General features: G+C 39.3%; 1 protein-coding gene across 2 annotated transcripts in view; it reads right to left on the bottom strand.

Moving 5' to 3' along the window:
* The window catches only part of LOC139983053 (MAM and LDL-receptor class A domain-containing protein 1-like), a 170,602-nt gene that overhangs the window by 83,810 nt on the left and 59,894 nt on the right, over positions 1–26,898 (bottom strand). For both annotated transcript variants that reach the window (XM_071996389.1, XM_071996391.1), the window contains 23 exons: positions 25,446–25,710; positions 24,079–24,198; positions 21,026–21,267; positions 19,886–19,985; positions 18,020–18,154; positions 16,960–17,219; positions 15,170–15,260; positions 14,271–14,408; positions 13,643–13,846; positions 11,822–11,974; positions 11,524–11,664; positions 10,179–10,307; positions 9,320–9,450; positions 8,752–8,857; positions 8,001–8,123; positions 6,860–7,116; positions 5,984–6,074; positions 5,105–5,242; positions 4,442–4,636; positions 3,992–4,147; positions 2,241–2,378; positions 656–784; positions 114–241 (listed from right to left, as the gene is read on the bottom strand). In XM_071996389.1, the coding sequence (XP_071852490.1) occupies positions 114–241; positions 656–784; positions 2,241–2,378; positions 3,992–4,147; positions 4,442–4,636; positions 5,105–5,242; positions 5,984–6,074; positions 6,860–7,116; positions 8,001–8,123; positions 8,752–8,857; positions 9,320–9,450; positions 10,179–10,307; positions 11,524–11,664; positions 11,822–11,974; positions 13,643–13,846; positions 14,271–14,408; positions 15,170–15,260; positions 16,960–17,219; positions 18,020–18,154; positions 19,886–19,985; positions 21,026–21,267; positions 24,079–24,198; positions 25,446–25,710 (3,570 nt within the window). The remainder of the gene's footprint in view (positions 1–113; positions 242–655; positions 785–2,240; positions 2,379–3,991; positions 4,148–4,441; positions 4,637–5,104; positions 5,243–5,983; positions 6,075–6,859; positions 7,117–8,000; positions 8,124–8,751; positions 8,858–9,319; positions 9,451–10,178; positions 10,308–11,523; positions 11,665–11,821; positions 11,975–13,642; positions 13,847–14,270; positions 14,409–15,169; positions 15,261–16,959; positions 17,220–18,019; positions 18,155–19,885; positions 19,986–21,025; positions 21,268–24,078; positions 24,199–25,445; positions 25,711–26,898) is intronic.

Genomic DNA, 26,898 nt, shown 5'->3' on the forward strand with positions numbered 1-26,898 from the left:
CCAGTTTGTGTATGCAACACTGTGTTAGGATAATAGTTTTTGTCCCCAAGGTAGAAAAGAAATCACGGATATTCTGCAAATAACCCTGGATCATGCTTGCTGTATATACATACCCTGAATTCGACCTTCTGTGTGACAGATCTAGTGAGGTATTTCCAAACATTACCGGCATCTCCCGTTAGTGTCCCTATAGTGTAGGTGCTGCTAGTACCCCTGGCTGTGACTGTGAGGGTTCCAGTACCTGTGAGAGGAAACAGAAAGAGAAAAGTGATGAACTGGTGTCCAACGCAGTTGTGACAATGTTTTGACAAACAGTACATTTGTGTCATGCTCCACCAGCTGGGTCGTCCAGACTTCAGGCTGTTGACATTGCAGGAGGATCTAAAATACATGCATACATACTTGTCAATAATATGAAAATCCCTCCAGTTGGCTGCAGTTATATACTGGGCCCAATGACAAGTTACCTCACAGGCACCCATTTAACCCCTAGGTGGAGAGAGGCAAGAGGACACAAGGTAATGAACTAGGCAGGAATCGAACCAGCAATCCTTGGATCACGAGTCCGAAGCCTTAGCCAATCAGCCACCCCGCTCCACTTTTATGATTTAACAATTAACTGGATGATAATGGTGAATGATGATGATTGGCTCACCTGATCCTGTCATGTGATACCACATCTTGAAGCAGGCGTTGGACACGGGCAACATATACTCACTGATCAAGATGGCATTGTCTCCCTGAGCTACCGTAGGTGGCAGGATGGGAAAAGACATGTAGAACCCTGCGTGTGCAAATTATGACATACATATTTAATGACTTCAGAAGAAAGTCGCAATTTCTGAAGTTGACGGTAGAAGCCTAAGGAAAAAACATTCTTTGTCGCGCTAAATTATGACATACATATTTATTGACATCAGAAGAAAGTCGCCATTTCTGAAGTTGACAGTAGAAGCCTAAGGGAAACACATTCTTTGTAGCGCTAAATTATGACATACATATTTAATAACTTCAGAAGAAAGTTGCCATTTCTGAAGTTGACGGTAGAAGCCTAAGGAAAACACATTCTTTGTAGCGCTAAATTATGACATACATATTTAATAACTTCAGAAGAAAGTCGCCATTTCTGAAGTTGACAGTAGAAGCCTAAGGGAAACACATTCTTTGTAGCGCTAAATTATGACATACATATTTAATGACTTCAGAAGAAAGTCGCAATTTCTGAAGTTGACGGTAGAAGCCTAAGGAAAACACATTCTTTGTAGCGCTAAATTATGACATACATATTTATTGACATCAGAAGAAAGTCGCCATTTCTGAAGTTGACAGTAGAAGCATAAGGAAACACATTCTTTGTAGCGCTAAATTATGACATACATATTTAATAACTTCAGAAGAAAGTTGCCATTTCTGAAGTTGACAGTAGAAGCCTGACGAGAACACATTTCTTTGTCGAGCTAGAGAAATTGTAAATAAAGCACAGAGATGATATGAATTTTCTTAAACGTGAATCATGCTCCCTACAAGCATGTTAAACTGCTACCACCAACCTGGTGAAAAATCCAAGTTTAATTAAACAATTTTAACATTCAGTGTCTCCCATTGATGTGGCTGTGTAAAATCAGATACCATTTTATAAGTACGGAATTGATTTAGACAAATGAAATTCCTGGCTTATTTCCAAGATCGAATCGTGTTAAAGTATGTTTACTATGTAGCCTACACACTATACAATTAGGACATACTGTTAGGCTACTTTGAGCAGGCCTTGACAATCGCAACTCTTGCAAAGTGTAGGCTTCAACCCCTTATTATCGTTATTTTGTGGTGAGAGGGTGGTTGAAAGCGTCATGAACCTATATATATATCACACACTTTTTAAACACTTTGTTTGCTCAAGTTAGTCTCATCCTACTGTACTAACAGCTCTACTGGCCTAGCTGTATGATCCAGCATATGATCTGAATGTTAGGCTGCACCTGATGTCTTCTCCAGAGTACACGCATTGCTAGGATGAAAAATTAAAAAACCGACAAAACAGACCTCACCAGACTCAAAAATATTTTCTTTTTGGGAAAGAAAACATTTTATGAGCAGTTATGAAATTATAACAATGAGAAGAAGATTGACTTGTTCGTATGAAGATTTGTTTTCCTAAATTTTTCAGACTTAACTTTCTAAAGACTTTTCCAGACCTTTCCCAGACCGTGTCGGTATCATAAATAAACATATAACCTTACCATAACCAGTATTAGTGGTGTGGTCTGTGCCCGGGTTATAACTCTGACCTGCCAAACCTCGAGTACGATCCCAATCCCAGACGTCACTAGACCTATCGTTCAACCAGGTGCAAAAACCGCTCTCAAAGTCGCAGTATCCTGAAAGAGAATTTGTCACATTTATTGTTTACCACTCATGTCATACAGACTTTGCAAAATTATTGGAAGTTTTCAATTATGGAGAGGTTAAAAATGGAATTTGTACATACATTTGTATATAGTATAAGCCATTAATGCTTTTAATGCACTCAATAACTACTTGTCATACAAATTAACTACACTTTACAATTCTTTAGGTTGCTAGGAAGCAGAACCAATTACAGTGTGATATATGGATATGTTATTTGTTAAACTTAAAGTTGTTTTGGGCAACTTTCTGGGTGGGAAATATGATGTCAGGTAAAACAAGTGAAGACAATCATGGTTCTCCATGGATTCATATTTCCCGAGACTGTTGACACAAAGTTTATTCTTTTCCATGACTATTTTATAAGCATGGAAACTTATTTTTCACATTCTATGTCTTTTTCCAGGCTATCCATGACAAGCTATCAACCTTTTCATGGAATAATTTAGTGTTCAAAATTTTGTGTAACAGTTTTTGAAGGCTCTGAACTTTCTCTATATGAAATTACTATGGTTCCTGTGTGAAAAAAAAACAGAGGTCTATAAATCTTCAAACTTGCATACCAATTTGCCCATTATGCAGAGCACTTTGCGATGCAATACCAGATAAAGTATTCCCTGAGATGGCATACAGTGCGGTACAGTACAGTACATTACAGTAAAGTACAGTATATTACAGTACTGTATATTAGAGTACAGTACATTACAGTACATCAGAGTACTTATAGCACAGTATATTAGAGTTCAGTTCATTACAGTACACTACACTACACAGTACACTACTGTACTATACTGTACAGTACATTACAGTACACAGTACAGTACAGCACAGTAAAGTAAAGTACAGTATATTACTGTACAGTACATTAGAGTACATTATATTAGAGAACAGTACATTACAGTACACTACACTACTGTACTGAACAGTTCATTACAGTACATTACATTACAGCACAGTAAAGTACAATATATTAAAGTACAATATATTAGAGTACAGTACATTACTGTACACTGCACAGAACACTACTGTACTGTACAGTACATAACAGTACATTATAGCACAGTAAAGTACAGTATATAACAGTACTGTACAGTTTATTACAGTACAGTACAGTACATTATAGCACATTATATTAGAGTACAGCACACAGTACACTACTGTACTGTACAGTATGTTACAGTACACAGTACATTGTACTACAGTACAGTACACAATATAGTACACTAAAGGAGAGTATTACAGTACAGTACATTAGAGTACAGTACATTGCAGTACTGTACTGTACAGTACAGAATAGTACAGTACATTACAGTACACAGTACAGTGTACTACATTACAGTACACAGTACAGTACAGTGTTCTAGATTACAGTACACAGTATACTGTAGTACAGTAAAGCACAGTAAAGTACAGTATATTACAGTACAGTACAGTATATTAGAGTACAGTACATTGCAGTACTGCACTATACAGTACAGAATAGTCCAGCACATTACAGTACAGTGTACTATCCAGTACACAATATAGTACAGTACATGACAGTACAGTACAGTACAGTACAGTTATTGCCTGCTACTTTCTTTACCTGGAGTGCCGGGACAAGGTCCAGGGGTGAGTCTGATATCGTCGACAGCGATGTCACCAGTAGAGGAGGTTCCCCTGATAGCCTCTAGGATGATCTGGTAGCTGTGTCTAGCTGTCACCGTCATGGTGGTGTAACGCCACTCAGTGATACTAGTTACTGGGGTGGTGAGGGAAAAGAATTTAAGAAATTAAATAAAACAAAACAAAAAAGGATCCGTGAGATGATTCTATATATAACTTGTATTATCAATGAGTGAGCTTGTACAATTATATTCAAGGTATAATTGTATGGCGAGTAAGTACTGTGAGAAGAGAACGGTATCAACATGTTTATTTGGCCTACTCAAAGGATAGTTAAAAGGAACACAAAAACAACACAAGCAAACCAAGAAAAACACACATATAGAAAGAAAAAAAAACCCACACAAATACACCCCAAAACAAAACTCACCTCTTCTGGAGAATAGAGTGTTTTGCTCTTCTGTCAAGACATCGTAAGAGTAGACATTTAGGGCGTTGATGGTGGCACCATACATGTGGTACCACATGGTGAAGCAGTCTCCGTCTGTGTATGAATACTGAGGGCTGTACAGCTGCGCTTTGTAGTTGCTGCTACCGACGCTGGTCTCAAGGTAAATGTAATAACCTGACAAAGAAAGAAAGATAGAAAGAATCAGATTTTCAAATCATGAAGAAGCATCTTCATACAGAATATGTTAAATACTATATCTATAATAATTCATAATTATATGAACCAGGGATGAGCCTGGGGTATAAAAAATCACTTTTTCATATTTGCTAATAGTAGTTGTACCAGAGGTCATTGTCTTAAACTCCAAAAGTCACAAAGTAGGAATAATATTCAGCATAACTTTTTTTCTAAGGTTTGCCTGAGACAGTTGTACTTGCAAGTATTGTCAATGGGTTTATGAATGCTTTGGACAAGCACTTTAAGCATTGTAATTGGGTCTGAGTGTTGGTGTCTTCAGTTTTTCTTTCTCTCCTATAGGATCCTTGATGGGGAACTTGAGTGTCCCTCCTGATCCTTTTTTTCTACTAAACTAAACTAAAACTTCTGATTATAAGATGGTACTTTGAGTAAATCAAACTTTACCTTCAGCAGTTCCTGTGGTATGGTCAGTTGTTGGTCCAGTGCCTGTTGAGGGCGTGGTTCCCTTATACCTGGTCCAATCCATGTTATCGGTGGTACCTTGTGTCCAGCCGCAGAGGTCTGTTTCAAAGTCACATTCAACTGTAAATGGTCACAGAAAAATGACAAATTGTAATAAAAAGCAGTTGGTCTATCCTAAAATACTTTCATTCATAATAATATTTCTTTCTATGTCTGGCAGAATATGGTTTTAAACCATTGATGAAATAACATTTCTTAAGGATAGTTCAAAAATTACAGATTAGTTAAATCAGCAAAATCTTCATCACCGCTATGATCCTTTAAAAGAACATTACTGCCCTCACTATCACAGATTATACCGAATACCATCATGAGGGATATGTCCACGCTGGGCGGCACTGGGTGGCCCCGTCCAGCACTGTCTTAAAATCGTGAATCCCGCCCAGCACTATTTTCATCTAAATTCCCCACATTCCTAACAATATATTCAACATAAATTGGGCCTAGCCTATGCTAAAATCATACAGACTAATAATGCATCAGTTACACATGCGAGAAACATTACTTACGGCTCTCAATCGGTCCCTTGTAAAATCTCTTTGAAAAAAACTAAGTACTTTTACCAGGTACGTAATATATTTCACTAAAAAAAAAAAAAAAATGTAAATTGTTAGGAAAACTAGTACTTGTGTATGTGCTTAAAAAGCTACACAAGTGCCAGCATTTGGCATCTGAGCACCTTCAAAAATCGACACCCCCTCCTCCTTAGACCCCTCCCCCAGGACAGCTATCAGTATACCCGGCACTCAGGAAATCCTGGGCGCATCCCTGCAACATATATATTATAATGGGGGACCTTACAGTCAGCGGTACAGGGTGAACCACTCAGAATCACATCGTCCAGAGCAATGTGTCCCATATCATTGGTAGAGTAACGTCCTTCAAAGAGAACCTATGAAAATTAGAAAATATAAAAACAGACCCTTTATCACCACTAAGCCGTTAATTCGAAGTACTAATTCTTTTTTGTGTAATTTTGTATTTATTACTACGGCTATCATATCATTTTGCATGATTATTTTCATTTTCTATCACCAAACAAGTTGCAAATAGTATTACTGTAATATCTATAGACAAAAACTGCTATTTGTATCCTCTACCAGCCATGGTGCTGTCACACCAACCATGCACCACCGTGCCCATATACTATTCTCTTCATTACACCGACCAAGCATCACCCTGTTATTTACTATATACTTCCTATCACACCAATAGTGCACCAACATAACCATATACTATCCTCTCTTTCACACCAACCAAGCACCACCATTTTATTTATTCTTCCTATCACACCAACGACGCCCATGTACTTTCTTTTCTATCACACCGACCCAACAACCAGTGTTATATTACATCCTACCAATCACACCAACATTGCACCACTCTATCATATACAGTCCTTCCCAACACACCAACCACACACCCTGCAATATACTACCCTTGCTAACACACCAACCATGCACTACCATGCCCACACACTTTCCTCTCTATCACACCGACCAAGCACCACCATATGTTATTTATTATTCTTCTTATCACACCAACCATGCACCAACATGCACATATACTACCCTTCCTACCACACAAACCATACACCACCCAGCAATACACCATCCTTTCTACCACACCAACATTGCACCACATTTGTCATAACCCTTTTACTCCTCTCTATCCTACCTGCCATGCAGTATCCATCTGTATAGTTTTCTCTCCTCGGATCCACTCGTCTCCCTGCGTGCCGGTCCTGGTAAAGACGATGGAATCGGAATCGTCGGCTCTCAGGTAAACAGCGAATCTATCGATGTTGATGCCGCTCATGTGGTACCAGAAGCTCAGACAAGCACCGCCTGCAGAAGGTGCCTGGAGAGGACTGATAATCCTGGCTCGGTCCCCTGCATTGTGAGTCTGACCCATGTTTATATAAGCATATGAACCTGAAACAATGAATAAAAATAAAAATAATCATAAAAATAAAAATAAAAATAAAAATAAACAGCAAAAAAGTCTTGAGCTCATTAAAAAAATATCACCACAGACAGAAGACGATATAGAAACAGACTCCTCCGACCATAGAACCATTTAGTATGGAAGGGAATTGCCTTTTCTTGTCCAGAAAGAATTAATTATAAAGGCTCTATACCTCAGTCAGGGATGAGCCTGGGGTAAAAAAATATCACAGAACTTTACCAAAATTGCGGTATAGGCTCCAGTTTGCGCATGCTACAGTGTGTTAGGATAATAGTTTTTGTCCCCGCGGTAGAAGAAATCATGGATATTCCGCGAATTCGCGGAAAAAGCTCATGCCTGTTCAGTGCAACTTCGTTATTTACTGTCGTTTATCAAAATGGACTGTTGGAAGCCACACTGTTGCTGTTTGATACAAATTTCATCAGTGGGAGATAACTAGCTTGGAAAATGTCACACATTAAAAAGAAAGTTATACCATATAATTACATTAAATCAAAAGTAAAGACACTTGTACTAGATTCATTCAGTAATACCTAACTTAGTATTCAATATTAACTGTTTAAAAATAAATCTCCTAAAATGTCAAAATACATTCATTAAACAAACAAACAAACAAGAAAGAAATCATAGATTATTACTCTAAACACTCGTCTGGGGTATGAAACTTTTTTGTTGATTTCATCAAAGTCCTTAGAGCATATTCTTACAAAACAAAAATACAACAATCTTAAGAGGTGTGTTAAGCTAGGGATCATGAAAAGTAAAAGAACAAACATTAATGTTAATTCTTGAAAAAATTTTGATCTCCCAAACTAGGAATATTTCCGAGAGCCTGGATATTTTTTCTCACCTGAACCGGTGGTGCGATCGTAGAGTGGTCCGTTCACGGCATCCACGCCTACCTCCCAGTCAAACTCATCTCCTGTCACTTGAGCATAACTGCAGATATCAAGGTCAAAGGTGCAATCCAACCCTATCGTGGAAGAAGAAGTGATAATTTTTTCTTTCTTTTGGTTTTATATTCATGTGGGGGGGGGGGACAAAATACGATTTTAAGTGGCATAAGTCAAAATGGCTGACATGATTCTAGAATACTTAAGCGTTTCAGAGGGGTCGCTCGGAACGTGTTTAAACGTTAAAAAAACAACACCGATGTTACAATCTTTCCTGCCTATAGCGAATATCACTCGAGTTCCCTGTTTTGGGCCAAAAAGCAAGGGGGAGATTGAATATCTACCCGAGTAGGTAATGCTAGCCACACTGAATGCTCCTCTGCAAAAGTTCATGATTAAAACACACAGTATATTATTTCAGTGGTCAAAGTCAAACTTGTCCTCACACACAGGAAAGTAGTGCTGGCCATTAGTGCACAAGTTTGTGTTTACAATCATAAGGTGGCTGGTCAATTTGTTAGGTGAGCTCAAGGATGAATCCTAATTGCAGTATTTGGGGGTAGTAACACATTATTAATGCTCGAGTGAACTTGAGGACTGTCTTTCTATAGACAGGCTTGACCTTCATGTTGAAGAAAACAGAAACATAAACCAATGAAAAAAATGCATATTCTGTCATTTTTAAATCAAATTAACTCCAATACTCACCCCTATCCCCTCCCGGAGCGTTTACACAGACCTCATCGCTGACGTCCACATCATCGATTGCAATATCCCCTGTGGAACTAGTTCCACGAACACCTTCAATTATAATCTGTTAAAATAATTAATTAAGATAATAATTAATCTCACCACCCTTTGTCAACTAATCCTCTTACATCAATTTCCTTCATGTTTACCCTGCTCATTACCCTGTCTGTTTTCTGTGCTTTTATTTTGTCCCTTGTAGTTTCTGTTACTTGTCATTCAGCCTCTGGTGAAGAAGATCCTGCTCGGATCGAAACGTCGGGCCCGCTTACTTTTACACAAAACAATAATCAAAGAAGATAATTAATGAGGATCTTTAATTCAGATAATTTATGGAAAGAAAAACAAACAATCCAGAGTTATTAGTCCAACCCAACTGGTTGTCGGTCATGCATACACAATAAGTCCAAAAGATGTGTAGTTAAGTCTGTAAGCTGAGTTACTGCGAAACATCAAAATTTGACCATGCACGGTCTTGATTCTTCTGCTCATGTCACACCCTTATCAAGGTCCATGGTATGTGGTTTACCTGATAAGATTTCTCATTGTAGACATTTGCTTGCCCCTGCAGCCACTGGTCCCCATGGTCATTAGATTCTGTCCAAACCTCTGTTAATTTGCCGTCTTCATCTTTCAGCTGGATTCTAAGGGTTCCAACAGCTGTAAGGCAAAAAACAAATAGGTCATTATTGTACTAGTGATTTCTGAACATGTTAATAGCCTTGCGATGCCTCGGCAGCAGCCACTACCCAAGCTAACCCCCCCCCCCATCCCCTTCCTAATTTTATCAGTCAAATTGATGGTCCAAACGGAAATTTGGGCTAGGAACTATCAACTGGAACACAAAATTACCCCTGACTCCCTTCACGAATTACGGTATGAATGTTCTTGATTGTCAGGGATGCCATGAACACTACTGAACTGTGTTACTATGTCATAAAAGTTGCTAGCTTTACGTCTAAGGTTTTGCAACACCTTCCCCCCGCCCTGGAGTCCTGCATGCACCCCCTCCCTGGGTTACCTCCATCCCGGGTTAAGAAAGACTTCCATAGTGAGAGCATATATTCAGAGTATTGTAGTGTTATAATTTTCCAACCTCCAATGTACCCATGGCCCCTCTCCTACTAGATGTGATAATCCTTACACATGAATGAATATATGGCCTAGCTATGATCAATGAGGATGACATTAAATTTGATGGACTCTTTTGTACTTACTAGGGCCGTACATGTGGTACATTTGATGGACTCTTTGTACTTACTAGCGCCAAACATGTGGTACATTTCATGGACTCTTTGTACTTACTAGCGCCGTAAATGTGCTACATTTGCTGGACTCTTTGTACTTACTAGTACATGTGGTACATTTCATGGACTCTTTGTACTTACTAGCGCCGTACATGTGGTACCAGAAGGTTATGCAGCCAAACTCTCCATTACTGGCAGGGTAATATCTACTGTTCAACCTGGCTTTGTAGCCAGTCGTCCCCGAAGATGTCTCGATGTAGAGATAGAACCCTGAGGATAGGATTAACAAGAGTACAGAGAGTGAGAAGGAAAATAAGGATAAAGTTGCTGTTATTATTTTATTTCCTTGATAGAATTATGCAAAAAATATTAATATACAGTATCAAACTTTATTATCACAGTTTTTAATAGGCATACCTTAAAGTGTATAACCAACTGAAAATGTATGTCTATGGACCCAAAAAAATGAGAATTTCCCCCTTTTTGAATACATTTTGGAATCAATGTTTCCCAGATATCAACATTTCCTAGATGGACATTTGACATTTGTTTCCTGCCAAAGGCAAAGGCTATAGCACAGACGTGTATAAAGAAAAGCGTTGTGTGTATTTGTGTTCCTGGGTATATCATAGAGTTCTAATGTTGTGTAACAGCTTTATGCCTTTTAAAAAAAATTCTCTTATAAAATTCTATGGTTCCTGCGTAAAATAACTGCTATAATCTTTGGACTTGTATCATAGCAGTTCAACCATTTTGGTGACGTGATACTGGATGAATTTTCTCCTAATTGCACTCATAATCGTACCGCAGGGAATTTTACTTGTACTCCTTATCATGCTGTTATTACAAGTTCAACTTGGTTATCCCCTGCTCGATTTAACCCTGAAGAAAAAGAAGAACAGCAATTTCGCCAGTATCACATGATCTACTAAGTGGCCATTTAAGCTGTCCTCTTTAAATTCTTACTCCTAAAGCTCTTTGGTGAAAGATTACTCCTGCTGCAGCTGCTTCATTAGCTAAGATAAGGAAGACAGATTTGGTGACTTTCTTGATCACGTGATACCCAGAAAATGGCCGTGGTTTTCCTGGTATAAAGCAAGCAAGGGCTAAGCGGGTTAAACTTGTAATGGTGGTATTATGGCTGCGAAGGCTGTTATCTATTCCCATGTGCAGTATCACAATATAGGCCATGCTGGTTTGCTCAGATAACATTTCTACTGTCCAGGGATGAGCCTGGGGTAAAAAAAAAAATCACAGAACTTTGCGGTATGGGCTCCAGTTTGCGTATACTGCAGTGTGTTAGGATAATAGTTTTTGTCCCCCACGGTAGAAAGTAAATCACGGATATTACGTGAATTTGCGGAAAAAGCTCATGCCTGACTGTCTGACCTTGCTTCTAACTTTCCGCAGCTGACTGACCTTGCTTCTGACTTTCCGCAGCTGACTTTTCAGCTGAAATTTCTTTAATTTTGAGTTGACGTCTTACCTAGACTGTTACCGTAGGTGTGATCAACAGAAGGTCCTGTGCCGGAGCTGCTAGTCGTTCCTCTGTTCTGAATCCAATCAAATTCATCGTCTCCGACAGAGTTCTCCCAGGAGCAGAGCTGTTCCTCAAAGTCACAGAAGCCTTTCAAAGTGGGATAGAAAACATAAAAACAAAATAATTCAAAACAAGATAAGATAAATTGAAAATTTTTTGAAACAAGTAACAACCATTATTTGGTTCAGAACATTCAAACCTAGGTAATCCCTTAGTGACTTTACTCAGCGATGGGGTAACTCACCTTCCCGAGGGCAGGCCCCAGAGGTTACCGACATGTCATCGATGGCTATACTACCCACCCTCGATGAGCCAATCAGGGCCTGGACCACAATCTGGTACGTATGGAGGGGTACGATGGTAGCCCTGGCTTGACGCCAGCTGGTATCAATGGTACCTGAGAAAGAGGAAGGGATGGGCGGAATTAAAAAAAAGAACAAAGTATCTATATAAACGGACGTGATGTGACCTTCGAATAAATTGGAAATTATTTTGTTATTATTATTGTTATTATTTACCAAATTTATATAGCTCTTTTCATGCTTAAGCATTTTCAAGAGCACTTTACAATGACAAGAAAATGACAAATACCCTTAAAATATGAATATGAAGAATAAAATTGACGCAGCTTAAATATTAATAAAAAATATATATAAATAGGAAGGAAGAATTGTATAAATAATATAGATTTACAATGAAATTCCTCATAAAGGAAAAAGTGAGTTTTAAGTAAACTATCGCATATCAAAACGGGTCTTACGATAAGTGATGTCTTGGTTTTATTAAATATATGTAAAACAAGATTGTCATTCGAATTTGCAAATTTGCAAATGTAGACAAAACAATAAATGTAATCAGCAAGTGTCCAGTAAATTTAATTAGTTTTGAGACATAATTGCAAGGTTTACCACAAACATGGATCTAGCCATATATGCTATTAACAGAATTTGCTGAACTTCGAAAGTATGTTCAGCATGGGGTGACATGCATATTACCCTTTGAGCTGTAATTCTATTTATTTTTTATAAAAAATAAAACACAGCTTTTCCAAAATAAGTGTTAACAATGCACATTCTCTATCCTCTGGACACCAGAATTATTCAATCGATGCACCCAGCGATTAAACATACAACACAATTTTTTTGAGCAAAAGATCGCATAATTAAGGGTAAATATATCTTTCTACCAAGTTTCAGCATTGGTCATCGATTAATGAAATTATTCCAACAATGTAAAAACAATGACCAAATTTCAGAGAGGTGCGTAGCTGTTGGTGGAATTCAGGCCTCTGGAACCTATTCAAATCCCTCTTACATGGTTACCATAGTGTAAGAGTAAGATTGCACACCATTCTTGTGGGTTTTAATGTTACTGTTATAGCCAGGCGATGTTTGCATACCATCGTATTGTTACTTTCTTTGTACATGTTAATTTGCATATGTTGTTGTAGTTGTATGCATCTCAGTTATGTTGGTAATTGTGTTAGTGTAATTGTGTGTTCTTTGTTAAATGTCTTAGATATATATTGTAAGGAGCTGAGGCTGGAGTAGTCTGGATTGGGTATCAGCCGACGTACATTGTTGTATATAGTTAATACATATTAGAAAGAGTTCCACGCCATATCAGTTTCGTGTTTAGTTGTGTACATATATTTTAACTGTCTCGTACTACTACCACACGACCCACGTCGTAGCCGAATTAGCTGGTGATATGGCTAACGTTACATTTTGGTAGCAGCGGTGGTTCGTATTGGAGCCATTTATTTTTTTTAAATGTAACACTGCACTGTTAAAAATTCTGTATTTACTGCATTGCCGTCTATAGAGGATAGACGATAGACGTAAGACGTAAGACGAAAGACGGAAGATGGACATTCCATCTGAACGATATGATCAGAATCCTAATAGGGGTAGACAATCAAATCCATCACGTCCATCAAGCTAACATTGACTGTAGGGCTTCTGTACTGTACGTATAAGATATGAATATATCATATGATATTTTTTTCAATGACAGGGTCGTTAAATATTGTAAAAGCGATAAAAAAAAGGCATATTTTCTTTACCAAACTGCTCCCAGACAGGTCCATTGATCTGGTCAGCTATGATGTCGTAGTAGAAGATGGAGATAGCTCCCACATCCTTGCCGTACAGGATGTAATAGAAGGTCAAACAGCTGGACCCCAATGTGTCCTGAACGAGGGGACTATACAGCCTAGCAGCTTCACCAAACGTTCTTGGAAGCTGGTTGTTTGCGTATATGAAAACACCTGTTATCAGAGAGAGTGAAGAAGAGAGACCGTACTTACTGATAATTAGCTGCCCTCATAGCATCACACATATATGAAAAACAATCAAGAAATTATGGTTTGTGAGAAATATAGTACAGTTTAGACCAGGGGTGGGCAACCTTTAAGCATGAATGGGCCAGATATAAGGAGTGAAAAAATTGACTGGGCCGCACCTAACCTACGACCTGCTGTTGATTTCAAACCTTTGATTCTGAGGACTTTCAAGCAATTGGTGTGTGTACTTATTCTGTCACAAAAAACATCATGTCAATACAGTACAGTTGATAATTAATGGGGGAAATATTTTGGGGGAATTTCTATCTTATTTAAGTGGCAAATTACTGGTAATTAAATCCTAATGTAAAAACCTCCCAGTACATAATAATGACAGATGCACACATACCAAGGTTTGTTCCTGTGGTAAAGTCAGTCGCGGGTCCTGTTCCCTGGGTGATGACACCGTTGCTACCCAACGACCAATCAAAATCATCCAGACCATCCTGGCTCCAAGAACAGAAACCATTTTCAAATGTGCAACTGCCTGTTATATGAAAAAAAATATTAAAAAAAAAGAGCATAGCAACATTGTCAGTCTTTTCTTCCTGGAGGAGGAGAGGGCAGAGAGACAAAGGAGGAAAGATGGGGTGGGGAGAGAGAGGATTCCAGGGGGCAAGGGGGTTTGGAAGGGAGATGGAGAGCAGGGGACATACAGCATAACCAACAACTAAGAAAGGTAGTTAACTATAGCTTACATCATCGGGGCCATCACACTTTGGAATCCCCTACCTTTCACTTTAAAGGCGATGCTTTCTTTAGTTGCATTTAGAAAAAGCTTACAAAAGCACTTCATCAACATGTACTAGAACTGTGAAATGAAACTGAGGGGGGGGGGGAGGGGGGTGAGGGAAGGGAGAGTAAAGGGTGGTTCTGTTTGTTTTGTTTTTTCGGTTCTCTTTTTTATTTGTAAAGTTCCGTATTTTTTCAGGGAGTGTCACTACCCGACAAGCCCTATAGGGTTTTTTTAGTACACTTCCTTTCACAAGTTTTGTTTCTTATCTCCTTCTATGTCATATGTCATACTTATGTTGTGATAGAACAAATATAAATAATTGAAATGAAATAAATGAAATATATCAACATATGAGGTATGCACACATAACTTATAAATATATGAAATCATGGCTTTTCACAATTGCACTCTTCTTCTTTCCAGCTGATATCAAGCCTTTTATATCCGTTCAACGACAAAACACAAAAAAAAATACAATTGTCAGCATTTTGGAGCCCTAAGCAAGCACTTACTGGTCTGTGGACATTCCCCAGGGAAGAAGAAGATATCGTCAATAGCGATGTCACCTGTGAATGATGTACCCCTACTAGCCTCAAAGATTACCTGGAGGAAAGGGAGATTGGGAAATGATTGTTTTTTAGAGATGAAATATGAGCAACTTGCAGTCAAATTGATTATAATAGAAGAAATATGGTATTGAAAACTTATCGCTAGATGTATTTCTTCCTGAAATTATTTACAGATTTGTTTCTGATGTCTGATGTTGCCTTGTTTTATATATCTTGTCTCGTATCACATATTATGTGACAGACAGACTTATGAGACACAAATCCCACAGCTAAGATTACGGGATGCATTTTTAAAGTGTTACTATTTGTGTAAATAAAGCAACATATCATTATTATTACTAATGAAGTAAGGTGTTCCTAAGACCAATCACAAGGGAAGGTGGATTATAACTTTGAAGTCAGCACTGCCTACATGCATCATTAAACTCTGCCTACATGAAATAGAAAGCTCTGCCTACATGAAATAGAAAGCTCCGCCTACATGAAATAGAAAGCTCTGCCTACATGCATCATTAAACTCTGCCTACATGAAATAGGAAGCTCTGCCTACATGAAATAGAAAGCTCTGCCTACATGCATCATTAAACTCCGCCTACATGAAATAGAAAGCTCTGCCTACATACAATAGCACACTCCTCCTACATGCATCATTAAACTCTGCATACATGAAATAGAAAGCTCCGCCTACATGCAATAGCACACTCCTCCTCAATGCATTAGTAAACTCTGCCTACATGCAAATTGCAAGATCTGCTCACGTGCATAAATATGCTCCGCTTGCATGCATCATTAAACTCTGCCTACATGAAATAGAAAGCTCTGCCTACATGCAATATCACACTCCTCCGATACTAAATGCATCATTAAACTCCGCCTACATGAAATAGAAAGCTCTGCCTACATGCAATAGCATACTCCTCCTCAATGCCTGAGATAACTCCGCCTACACACAAATTGCAAGATCTGCTCATGTGCATAAATAAGCTCCACCTACATGCATAAATAAGCTCCACCTACATGCGCAAATAAACTCCGCCTACATGCATGTTGTTAAGAAAGGAGCACCTAGTGTTTAACGTTTGATTGGTCTGAAGAGGTTAGTTTTCGAATAAGTTCTGTACAATTTCTTTACATCATGGTTTCTGATGCAGTGTGAGAAACTGAAGACTAAGCATCTCCAAGAGATGCTTTGAAAGTCTGAGAAATACCTCCTGGGTTAGCTCTATGTGACTTCAATGAGCTTAACAGACTTAAATGCATTGAAGACTCGCCCCCAAATCGCGTGCCGCGCTCTGAAAAAGTAAACTTTCCGTTGCTTGCAAGTGAAGTTTTCTGCTTGTCGCTACAAAATGCAGACATTAATGAAATGTGATACCTTGTTATCTTTAGCTGGACCTGAGATGTCCATCGCTGTATCGTTTATACACTGTGTTGTGGGTATTGACCGCAGCTGTATGTATTGACTGTACACTAGTGTCTAATTACCGACGGTAGCAAGCTGTGTGTGTAATTTCTGGGATGGATGGTGGTGTCTAACACTTCTGTTACACCTCAGTCGAAATATAGGTCAGATTACCAGCATGAGACGTTTCTTTGTGCGCGAGTCTTCACACCCTTTAACAGACTTAATAAAGATATCCCATATCGATTCAAAATGAAGGTAAATTTCAAATGGTAAAAAGAGTATGTTTAGAAGTCGTCATGTGAACTTCATAGATAAAAGTGAGACTCACCTGCCATCCAGAGGCAGTCTTGACTGGAACCTGTGCCTTCCTCCACTGATTACCCTGGCTCTGTGACCTTGTATAGATCACATCCTCTTGGGATCCCGTGGCTAGGATGACGTTCAACATGTCGATGGTGTCCCCGAACATGTGGTAGTAGAAGATGAGACAGAGGCCGTCGTTGTCCGTGGGTCGTTGCGGATGGAGAGCCAGTCGGGCCTTCCAGCCCAGTAGGTTCGGGCTGGACGTCTCGATGAACATGTAGTAACCTACATGGAAACCATCACATATATAGAAGGAGGATTTAAAAAAAAAAAAAAAAACAGCACTTCAATTTGTGGAGTAACAATGCACACAACATGGGTAGGAAGAAAGTTTGATGCAATATTTTTAGGCTGTAATATTTTTAAAGCTGTAATAATTTTAAGTTGTAACATTTTATGCTATTTTGTGTAGTGCTTTGAGATCGTTCTTTGATGTAAAGCGCTATATAAGAATATGTGTGTTTAATAAGAAATTTCATACATGTGCAATTTAACATTCATATCTTAACAATAGATAAACTTATAAAGCGCCAAAATCTACAGAGTAATCGATGGCGCTGTACAATAATTATGAAAAAGCAAGATTGAAATAAATAAGTCTTCAGTTGTGACTTAAACTGAGAGAGAGGGAAGGAGACCTCCTGACAGACACAGGTAAATCATTCCACAAGACAGGACCAGCTGACAGGACCAGGTCACCATAGGTTTTCAGCCTAGGTCTAGGTACAATGGGATACATGTTATTGCCAGACCTTAGTTGATAACGAGGGTTGACAGAAAAGGAAATAAGCTCGGCTAGATAAGAAATAAACCAAGCCATGTATTCATTTGTAAACAGTAATATTTAAATTTAATCCTATACTTGACAGGTAACCAGTGCAAGGAACGCAAAAATACTGCGAGAGGGGCCGGTGCCAAACTCATAAACAGTCAACATAACCAGTCTGGCAGTACTGTCTTTCAACATTGAGAATCTGGTAATAAGAACTCCAGACTATTTCATTACAAAATATATTTCAGCTGACCTGTTCCAGTGGTATGATCCGATGTTGGACCGGTATTCGTCGAGGAGGTGGTCCCTGCCTGCCGTGTCCAGTCAAAGTCATCATCTTTCATCTGATAATATCCACAGGTTCCCAACTCAAATGTACAGTTGGCATCTGGAGTAGTACAATTAAAAAGTTCAACAAATTCATACATTTTGGATCAGTTTTTGGTCATAAATTTGTCCTAAAAGACCTTCCTGGTATATGATTATTATTGACATTAATCTTCCCTTATATCAAAAGTGCAAGTATTAGTAACAAGATTAAAAATTACTTGAAGTATGAACTTAGAACCTTTGACCAAAAGTCCTTCTTTTGCGCTATTTTTTTTTTTATTAAATTAATCAACAAAAATATATGAAACAACTAACAGATTTCATTTTGATGTTTTTTTCTTTTCTGTTTAAATCATTTCAAATGTTTACGTGATATTCTTTTTATTATTTGCCTGCAACTGGCAGCCTTCCGCTGGCAGCCTACGATTAGCAGCCTGACTTGCAACCTACAACTAGCAGCCTACCACTAACCGCTCTCGACTAGCAGCCTACGACTAGCAGCCTGGGACTAGCAGCCTGCGACTACCAGCCTGCGACTACCAGCCTATGACTAGCAGCCTACAACTAACAGCCTGCGACTAGCAGCCTGCGAGTAGCAGCCTGCGACTATCAGCCAACGGCTACCAGCCTACGACTACCAGCCTGCGACTACCAGCCTGCGACTACCAGCCTACCACTAGCAGCCTACGACTAGCAGGCGTGCGACAAGTAGCCAACGGCTAGCAGCCTGCAACTACCAGACTGCCACTACCAGCCTACGACTACCAGTCTGCGACTACCAGCCTACAACTAGCAGCCTACGACTAGCAGCCTACGACTAGCATCCTATGAGTAGTAGCCTGCGACTACCAGCCTACGACTAGCAGCCTACGACTAGCAGCCTACAACTAACAGCCTACGACTAGCAGCCTACGACTAGCAGCCTACGACTAGCATCCTATGACTAGTAGCCTGCGACTACCAGCCTACGACTAGCAGCCTACGACTAGCAGCCTATGACTAGTAGCATATAATGGCAATGAACTACATGCACTGTTGTGTTCTTCAATTTGCTAAGAGGGGTGCCAGTATATTTATGATGAACAATGTGCTGTACCATTGTCTAATATATTTTCACGCAGTACCCTCGTCTGTAACACACGCCCCCATGCGGGAAATATCGCACGCAATTTTGTGTATATACTTTAAATTTACGATCATTCGAGATGTCGCTCTGCTCTATCATGTAAACATGTGGAGTTAAGATAGACAAGCATCAAGATGTGCTGATAGTTTGCTATGTCACTTTGGAGAGATCTACAGAGTCCTAAACAGATTTATGTCAGTCGCAACGGCTTCGAATACTTCAATACCTTTCGTAGGAGTTGGAGAGGGGGTACAGGTGGTAATGAGCCTATGACAAGAATTAGTCCATTAGCCATATGTTGCATTTTTCAGCTCTCTTGACCTCAACTTAATGAAACTTTATCTCTTCTGCAAACAGACTGATAAGTTTGGAAGAGTTGATTTGATCACACCTTGCCATGTCTACCTTAATCTAATAGTGATTTGGCTACTAGCTGTGTGATGAGTTGCATAATAGATGAATAGGCAGCTCAACTGGGGGGTGAAAAGATGGGACTGATAACTCAGCTAACCAACTGGAAAAACCTGCCGTTCAGTACAAATGGCAGGTTTTTGGATGCAACCTATAGCTAATGGACACTTTCGTGGCATGAGTGACGCTTGACTGAACACAGCTTAACCCCCTCGCCGTCGCAAATGAGCCTTACAGTGACCTCTGACCTACCTTTGGAAGGCAGAGTAGATTCGGTGTCGCAAGTTATAAAGTTGAGACGGTCGATAGCGACTTGGGCGTTAGATGAGAGCCTTTGGTTCACAATTTGAATCTGAGGGGTTAGAAAAAAAAAAGAATTTGATAGTATACCCAATGTTGTAAATTTAAAAATGGTAATAATCTGGACTGATAATGAAACAGATAATTTAACATGCCAAGCAGCCACCTAAGAATGTAGAGAGAATCCGAACGGATAAAAGTTACAATTAACGTTTCACTGTCTATGAGAGCTTTACTCTCTTTCCAATTCTCACACAATTTGAAAGACATTTTTTGGGCGGGAAAATTGAGATTTTCTCCTAGATGAAGAACACACCCTTCATACTTCCCAGATACTAAATCTTGTCGTTTCTTATGCCAAGGCTTTAAATAATAATAATAATAATATAAGAATTTGCAAAGCGCTTTTATCCAGTTAAAACAAAACTGCTCAGAAGTGCTGCAGGAGCAAAGTACCCAAAATGGACACAACAGTTATCAAACAAATGGATACGCGCATTCATGAATAAGAACGTATTGAGTTCATTCTGGATAGTTGACACATGCTGGATTATTTTGGAACGTAAAGGGAGACTGTTCCAGAGCTGTGGAGCTGATCTAGCAAAAGCAACATCCCCCATAGGTTTTATCCCCTCCACCAAAGCACTGGTGCATTTGTTGTGTTTCCCTTTACCCGGCCCAGAGAGGAATCTCAATACACAGGATTATTACCCCACCCCCCACCCTCACCTCCACACCCCCCACTCCCCCTCCTCCTCATCTCATCCTCAAGTTTTCTGATTTCTATTAGGGTCAAGGAATCTTTTGCTAGAATGGCATCTGAAACTTGTGATCTTTAAACTGCACAAGTTTCAAACCTGTTCTTGGCAAAAAAAACACAAAGGTGTTCTGAACTTTTCAAATTTTGTTTATAATTTGTCACTCAGGTTTCCATTGTTTATGAACTTTTTTAAACTTAATGCTTTTCATGTGTCTAAATATTTATTGGAAAAGGGACTTTATGATGTAGATACCTTTCATCTCATCCAGCTCATCTTTTCTTCAAAACTTTTACGTTGAAAAATACGGGGGAAATAAAGACAATTATAATACCTGGAATCTCGGCTGCTTTTCGAGGAAGAAAGAAGGGTGTTGCCACAGAGTGCCCTGATCTCCTTCAACTCTCATCAAGAGATTGGGTGCACCGGACGACGTGATGAGGTACACCTCCAAGAAACCGGCATCCCCGTTCATGTAATAGTCAAACTCAAACTGGCAGAGGGATCCAGAGGGGCCGAGCATGGGGGTCATCAAAGAACTGTAGGACACAAAGGTCGCCAAGTAGTTCCCTGGAACTAAAACGTACCATCGAGAAACGAACAATAGATGATAAGAAGGTAACTGCGAGCTCCTGGTATAGCAGGCTGTCATGACATTTTTTGTTCTTTAATTCACTGTTTTTTGGGTATTTCACTTAAAAGTCACAAATCTCTTGGTTTATAAATATGATGCAATCGTTAAATGAAAACAGATGAATTATGTACGAGAGTCAACCCCCAAAAATTAGATTTAACCTATCTTTCATTTTTTAACGGTGGATGGGAATGATACTAGAAGATTGTGGCATATGAAAGAAAAAGTGAAACTTTGGGATAGCGACCTCGCCCCTGCACTACTGGAGACGATTGAATATACAAGGGCTAACACAAGCTAGCTCTTAGTTGGTGTAAGATAACTCTGATAACTATTAGGTGATTTACAGTGTGCACGAGGGCTAAGACAAGATAACGCCTAGCTGCTGACTGTAGGATAACTCTGATAACTATTAGGTGATTACAGTGAAGACTAGGGCTAAGACATGATAACTCCTAGCTGCTGTACGATAACTCTGATAACTATTACATGATTACAGTGAAGACGACCGCTATGAGACAAGATAACTCCTAGCTGCTGTACGATAACTCTGATAACTATTAGGTGATTACAGTGAATGCGAGGGCTAAGACAAGATAACTCCTAGCTGCTGATCGATAACTCTGATGACTATTAGGTGATTACAATGCAGGCGAGGGCTAAGACAAGATAACTCCTAGCTTAAGGTGACCAGACGTCCCCGATTTTCGGGGACAGCCCCTGATTACAGTGTGCTGTCCCCGAAAATGTCCCCGATTCGTCAAAATGTTCAGGAATTTCGGAAATATCCCACATTATTAGTAACATAATTGTAAAAACAAAATTTAGTCAAGTGTGCAGTCGCAGAACGGAACTTATTACCAGTATTTCAGGTGGGCCAGTGTAAAGTGGAAACACTGTTAAAAACATGCTAGATCGATCTAGCCTAGCACTCTTTCGACCGTATAAATGGCAACTACGGCGACACAACGACACTTATAGTGTGAGCATGAGCAAATCACAAGCTCTCAAAGAACCACGTAAAGTAAGTGGACTTCATTTAAGAAAAAGCTACATTTTTGAAAATAAAATTGATTTAAAAAGTGCTTAAAAGTATCACCATTTTACATCTAAGCACCTTAGGGACTTGAAAATTTTCTAAACGAAGGGGACATCCCCTTCCCTTAAACCCCTCCCCCATATCAGTCACGCAATAAATGTCCCCGATTTCAGTCACGAAAATATGGTCACCTTATCCTAGCTGCTGTACCATAACTCTGATTACTATTAGGCTATTACACTGAAGACAAGGGCTAAGACAAGATAACTCCTAGCTGCTGTACGATAACTCTGATTACTATTAGGCTATTACACTGAAGACAAGGGCTAAGACAAGATAACTCCTAGCTGCTGTACGATAACTCTGATTACTATTAGGCTATTACACTGAAGACAAGGGCTAAGACAAGATAACTCCTAGCTGCTGTACGATAACTCTGATTACTATTAGGCTATTACATTGAAGACAAGGGCTAAGACAAGATAACTCCTAGCTGCTGTACGATAACTCTGATAACTATTAGGCTATTACATTGAAGACAAGGGCTAAGACAAGATAACTCCTAGCTGCTGTACGATAACTCTGATTACTATTAGGCTATTACATTGAAGACAAGGGCTAAGACAAGATAACTCCTAGCTGCTGTACGATAACTCTGATAACTATTAGGCTATTACACTGAAGACAAGGGCTAAGACAAGATAACTCCTAGCTGCTGTACGATAACTCTGATTACTATTAGGCTATTACACTGAAGACAAGGGCTAAGACAAGATAACTCCTAGCTGCTGTACGATAACTCTGATTACTATTAGGCTATTACATTGAAGACAAGGGCTAAGACAAGATAACTCCTAGCTGCTGTACGATAACTCTGATAACTATTAGGCTATTACATTGAAGACAAGGGCTAAGACAAGATAACTCCTAGCTGCTGTACGATAACTCTGATTACTATTAGGCTATTACATTGAAGACAAGGGCTAAGACAAGATAACTCCTAGCTGCTGTACGATAACTCTGATTACTATTAGGCTATTACATTGAAGACAAGGGCTAAGACAAGATAACTCCTAGCTGCTGTACGATAACTCTGATTACTATTAGGCTATTACATTGAAGACAAAGGCTAAGACAAGATAACTCCTAGCTGCTGTACGATAACTCTGATAACTATTAGGCTATTACATTGAAGACAAGGGCTAAGACAAGATAACTCCTAGCTGCTGTACGATAACTCTGATTACTATTAGGCTATTACATTGAAGACAAGGGCTAAGACAAGATAACTCCTAGCTGCTGTACGATAACTCTGATAACTATTAGGCTATTACACTGAAGACAAGGGCAAAGACATGATAACTCCTTGCTGCTGTACGATAACTCTGATAACTATTAGGCTATTACATTGAAGACAAGGGCAAAGACATGATAACTCCTTGCTGCTGTACGATAACTCTGATAACTATTAGGCTATTACATTGAAGACAAGGGCTAAGACAAGATAACTCCTAGCTGCTGTACGATAACTCTGATAACTATTAGGCTATTACATTGAAGACAAGGGCTAAGACAAGATAACTCCTAGCTGCTGTACGATAACTCTGATAACTATTAGGCTATTACATTGAAGACAAGGGCTAAGACAAGATAACTCCTAGCTGCTGTACGATAACTCTGATAACTATTAGGTGATTGCACTCTTTACACCGACCTAGTGGAAGCCGGTTGCCATCTAGTACCGGATACTGAGGATAAAATCCTGCCGGGACCTCGACCCAACCAACCACGTCCATGGCACCGCAGAAATCACCGTTGTCATATTCACAATCAGCTGAAAAAGAGACCAAAAAAAACAAACAAAAAACCAATAATTTAAAAAAAAAAGTAAAACATAATGCAATTACATTTTATGGCGATATGTTTTCTTCGGGACGGTGACTTTTGTTCTTACTGTTAATTAAATGGATCTTTACGTATTAATTACTGTAATTTCTACTTGACAGCTGTGACTTATTTCCAATGGGACTGATTATCTCCATTATTTCTATACTCTGTGGGTGCTGTCATACCGGCCCCTAATGCGCGTAAATCGATAAAAACATATTATTTTAGACTCGCTTTTACTGTGTAATTGACTTTTATTATGCATAGATACTACGTTTGGGAACTATTTACTTAATTCTATTTTGTTTATGATTTATTTTTTATTTATTTAGTTTTATGTTTACTACGTTTAGGGTTCTATTTATTATCGTTTAGTATTGGGGGTTCATTACTATCTGTTTTAGGCTTTCAGTACAATAATTGTCTTACTGTACTATAGTTTCTCATACTTATTTATATTTAAACATTGACTATGATTTAATCTATTTTACTATTTACATACTTCTGAATTTGTTTTGGACTATTGCGTTTTGGGCTTCTTTTTATTTTATTATCGTTTAGTACAGGGGTGTTTTTTATATTGTTGCTTTTGGCAGTTACATTTTTTGCCTTATTGGTTCTATATATTTAATATTTTGGTTTTTGTTACTATTTGTTTTTAGGTTTTACATTTTTAAAGCGCTTTGAGCAGCTTTGCTGATTATGCGCTATATAAATATTACTTATTATTATTATTATTACTGTCTCCAAATTCTTGAATCAAAAATAGCACGACCGTGTCAACCATGCCAGATGAACTTGCATGCTGGCACTGGGTGGTTGACTGGCAAAATGCAGTTCTACTTGTCCAGTTTGGCCAAAAGACAAGAAATTGCTATAGAAAACACACGTTAAAAGTGCGTAAAGAAAACTATGTTGACTTGATAACTTCAAAACTATATTTTCAAAAGATTCACAGACAAACTTGTATTTACTACCAGTGTTCATCTTACAGTACGGTGACGATCTGCGGTCAAAGACTAGTGTTCGTCAAGTCTCGCAGAGCTAGACGGGACCGACATGACAGCGCCCTCTAGTATATTACAACGTGGCTGGGGAGCCCCATTATTCAGTAATGACCCCCTCTGAATAAGGAGAAGGCCCCTACTCATATATAAAAACTGTCGGGCCCTTAGGCTATGACTTTGAACTTACCACAAGCAGATTCGTCCTCCCCGCTAGGACAGTTGTTATAAAAGTTACAGATCTGACCGGGTGTCACACAGATGTCCGGGTCCTTGGGGCAGATGTACCACTCCTTGAGACACTCTGGCTGAGGGGTGCTACCCGTGGGTGGGACGACGGTGGTGGGGGTACCCGGGATACCCACGGCAGAGTAGGTGCAGTCTCCGATCATCGAAATGTCGTCGATGGCCACGCTGCCGTCGGGACCGGTGGCGCCTGTTGCTTCAAATATTAGCTTAACGAGAGAGAAAGGTACACAGCTAGAATGATATGCATGTTAAAGGCATTGAAGACTCACCCCAAACCACGTGCCACGCTCAGAAAAAGGTAACTTTCCGTTGCTTGCAAGTGAAGTTTTCTTTTTGTCGCTACAAAATGCAGACAGTAATGAAACGTGATACCTTGTTAGCTTTTATCTAGACCTGAGATGTCCATCGCTGCAATGTACACTGTGTTGTGGGTATTGACCCGTAGCTGCATGTATTGACTGTACATTGGTGTCTAATTACCGTTGGTAGCAAGCTGTTTATTTTCTGGGATCGATCGTGTTGTCTAACACTTCTGCTGTTACACCTCATTCAAAACTAGGTCAGATTACCAGCATGAGACGTTTCTTTGTGCGCGAGTCTTAACACCCTTTAAATCCCCTACTACTACCATAGTACGCAAGCACATGCACATCACCTCATCTGCAGAAGACCAGAACTGAGGATCAAACCTAAGAAGTATACTATCGCAGACTACCCATGATGCTCCTCTCTACGTTACCAGGGATGTGCCCACACTGGCCGGCACTGGGCGGCACCGCCCAGCACTAAAAATTACCGCCCAGCACTGTCTTTAAAATTGTGAATCATGTCCAGCACTATTTTCATCTAAAATCTCGACATTCCTAACAATATGTTCAACATAAATTGGGCCTAGCCTTTGCCAAAATCATACAGACTAATAATGCATCAGTTACGCATGCGAGAAACATTACTTACGGCTCTCAATCGGTCCCTTGTAAAATCTCTTTGAAACAAACTAAGAACTTTTACCAGGTACGTAATATATTTCACTTAAAAAAAAAATTAAAAAATGTAAATTGTTAGCAAAACTAGTACTTGTGTATGTGCTTAGAAAGCTACACAACTGCCAGCATTTGGCATCTCAGCACCTTCAAAAATCGAAAAGTTTCTCAACCCCCTTAGACCCCAGGATGGCGATCAGTATACCCGGCACTCAGGAAATCCTGGGCACATCCCTGCGTTACCATGACATTACCACCCCTCTTTGTCCTGGGGTTGTGAGAGCAATGTGGTTAAGTGGTTGAAGCAGTGGACTTTTGACCTAAAGATTACAGACCTGTTCTCTCCCAGTTTATGTATCTGTTTTAATGATTTTTCATTTCTCACTAAAATTCCAAACTTTTTTATTAAAA

This window comes from Apostichopus japonicus, chromosome 16, assembly GCF_037975245.1.
Source record: "Apostichopus japonicus isolate 1M-3 chromosome 16, ASM3797524v1, whole genome shotgun sequence".
NCBI lineage: Eukaryota > Metazoa > Echinodermata > Holothuroidea > Aspidochirotida > Stichopodidae > Apostichopus > Apostichopus japonicus.